The sequence below is a fragment of the Pseudophryne corroboree genome, chromosome 11 (assembly GCF_028390025.1).
Source record: "Pseudophryne corroboree isolate aPseCor3 chromosome 11, aPseCor3.hap2, whole genome shotgun sequence".
Taxonomy (NCBI): domain Eukaryota; kingdom Metazoa; phylum Chordata; class Amphibia; order Anura; family Myobatrachidae; genus Pseudophryne; species Pseudophryne corroboree.
Window position 1 is genome coordinate 254,305,166 of NC_086454.1, and position 1,958 is coordinate 254,307,123.

Genomic DNA, 1,958 nt, shown 5'->3' on the forward strand with positions numbered 1-1,958 from the left:
TATCATCTTTAGATTCCACACCTCTTAATGCATTTATATAGATAATTTTAATAAAACCCTTCCAGTATTAAAATTGTGATTATACTTACCGTGCCGGTTCTCAGCTTGAAATCTGCGACCTGAAAGAAGAAGGAAAGGTAAATTATCTGTGTAGGTAATTTAATTTTACTGCATATAATCAGATTTGGTTAATGCTACTACCATACAAGAGTGTGGGAAACGTAGGCTTACCCAGGCGAGCCTAAAATTTAGCTTGGGTGGAGGCACTCAACATTATCCTAACAATCCATTTGATGGTGTCATCGACAAAGGGTAAAGGGTGGTTACAACTGGAGGTACTGCTGAGGTCCCTCAGTGCATCTCATTAAGGGTCGTTCATCATCAAGGTTATCATTCCGTACCATACGCATCACAGTAGTTGTATTACTTATATACAGAAATGGAAATGTTGATAGGGGAAGACGTCTACATTTGGTGTCAAAGAAAAGGGGTGAACCCTAACAGACGTATAGGGGTGGGAGGAGACTTCTCGAATGTCACTGCTGAAGTTGTATTAAGGACAGTGGCCACTCTATACAGGGTAATTGGGCCCAGGATAGTGGATAAACGAGATGGGGAACTAGGAGAAAAGGTTGCCATGCTAGTTGAGACTGAAAGAGAGTTAGACATCAACTTGATCCCACTTATGATAATGGCTGATGAAGAGACTGGGAGAAGATGGTCTATCATTGGACCAAGGGCTAGAGATGATGGGGATCCTATGTCAGGGGAATTACCATTGAATGTGTCTGAGAGAGGTGACGTTGGGAGGGAGAGCAGTACTCCTGCCCAGGTAGATGGAGGACAATTTGAGACTATGGAAGACCGAATAGTATCGCAGCTGGAACGATGGCACTATGAGGGGAGCTACCGAAGACTGAGAATATTTTCTGGCATCGTACCAGTACCTACAGGAGAAGAGGCATATGAAGCCTGGAAGGAAGCCACCATCCAACAAGCTGAGGAGTGGCAGTGTCCAGACAAAATAAAGCGGCAACGGGTAGTGGAGAGTTTGCTGGGCCCTGCTATGGGAATAGTGCAGGCGGCCAGACGAAGTAACCCCAACGCCACTCTAGAGACTTACTTAGAAGCATTAGACTATGCATACGGCACATTAGAGGACGTAGGTGTTCTTATGTCCTGATTGCAGACAACAGACCCGGTAGCTCAGAAACTAAGGTGCTCTGCGGTGAGAGAACCGCACCCTGGGTTTAATGAATTATTAAAAGAGGTGAACCAAGAGGAAGTAATGATCGACATAAGAGAGAAAACAATAGAAAAAGTCAAGGTGGTACAATCAACGGTAGAGAGTCACCCGCTGGAGGATAAGCTCTTAAAATTAATAAGAAGATAAGAGCAATTTATTGCCACTCAGAGTCTCAATAATCCTCCCCAAGACGCTACCCCTGCCCCTAGTGAATTTGCATCGAGTGGTTGAAGGAGAAGTAACTTTAAAACTAGAGGGTGTTTTAAATGTGGGAGATTAGGCCACAGAGCCTTTGAGTGTAACTTCAATTGACCTTTGAATGCTTGGTTCCTTGGTTTAAGGTGTGTGATAAAGCTGTTGACACAGCGAAACGCGTTGGTTTTAAGAAGCCTGCAACTACAGATCTCACATCTATACTGGAATACGCCTAGAAGTCCACCAACGATCTCAAACGGGGAACTTGCTGTTGTCCGGAAAAGGAGTACAGGACCAAGCTTTCAATAGGACTTCATTTGTCCGGAACCAAGCATTCAAAGGTCTATCCATTCAACTCCATAAGGACTAAAAACATCTGACAAGTGTCAATTGTATCCCCTGGACTGTGGCATTTCTTCCATGGACTTTAAATAGGAGATCATGTCTGGCTTCTATATGTGGTAATACACTATATAAATTGCTGTGCTGAGTTTGCCCTATCTGTTTTAAACTGATA

General features: G+C 43.6%; 1 protein-coding gene across 1 annotated transcript; it reads left to right on the forward strand.

Annotated features, from left to right (window-relative positions):
• Positions 1-439: 439 nt before the first annotated feature.
• Positions 440-1,183, forward strand: LOC134968730 (paraneoplastic antigen Ma3-like). Its single transcript, XM_063944230.1, has one exon. It carries the CDS (start codon positions 440-442, stop codon positions 1,181-1,183), a length of 744 nt encoding a protein of 247 aa, XP_063800300.1.
• The last annotated feature ends 775 nt before the right edge of the window (positions 1,184-1,958 follow it).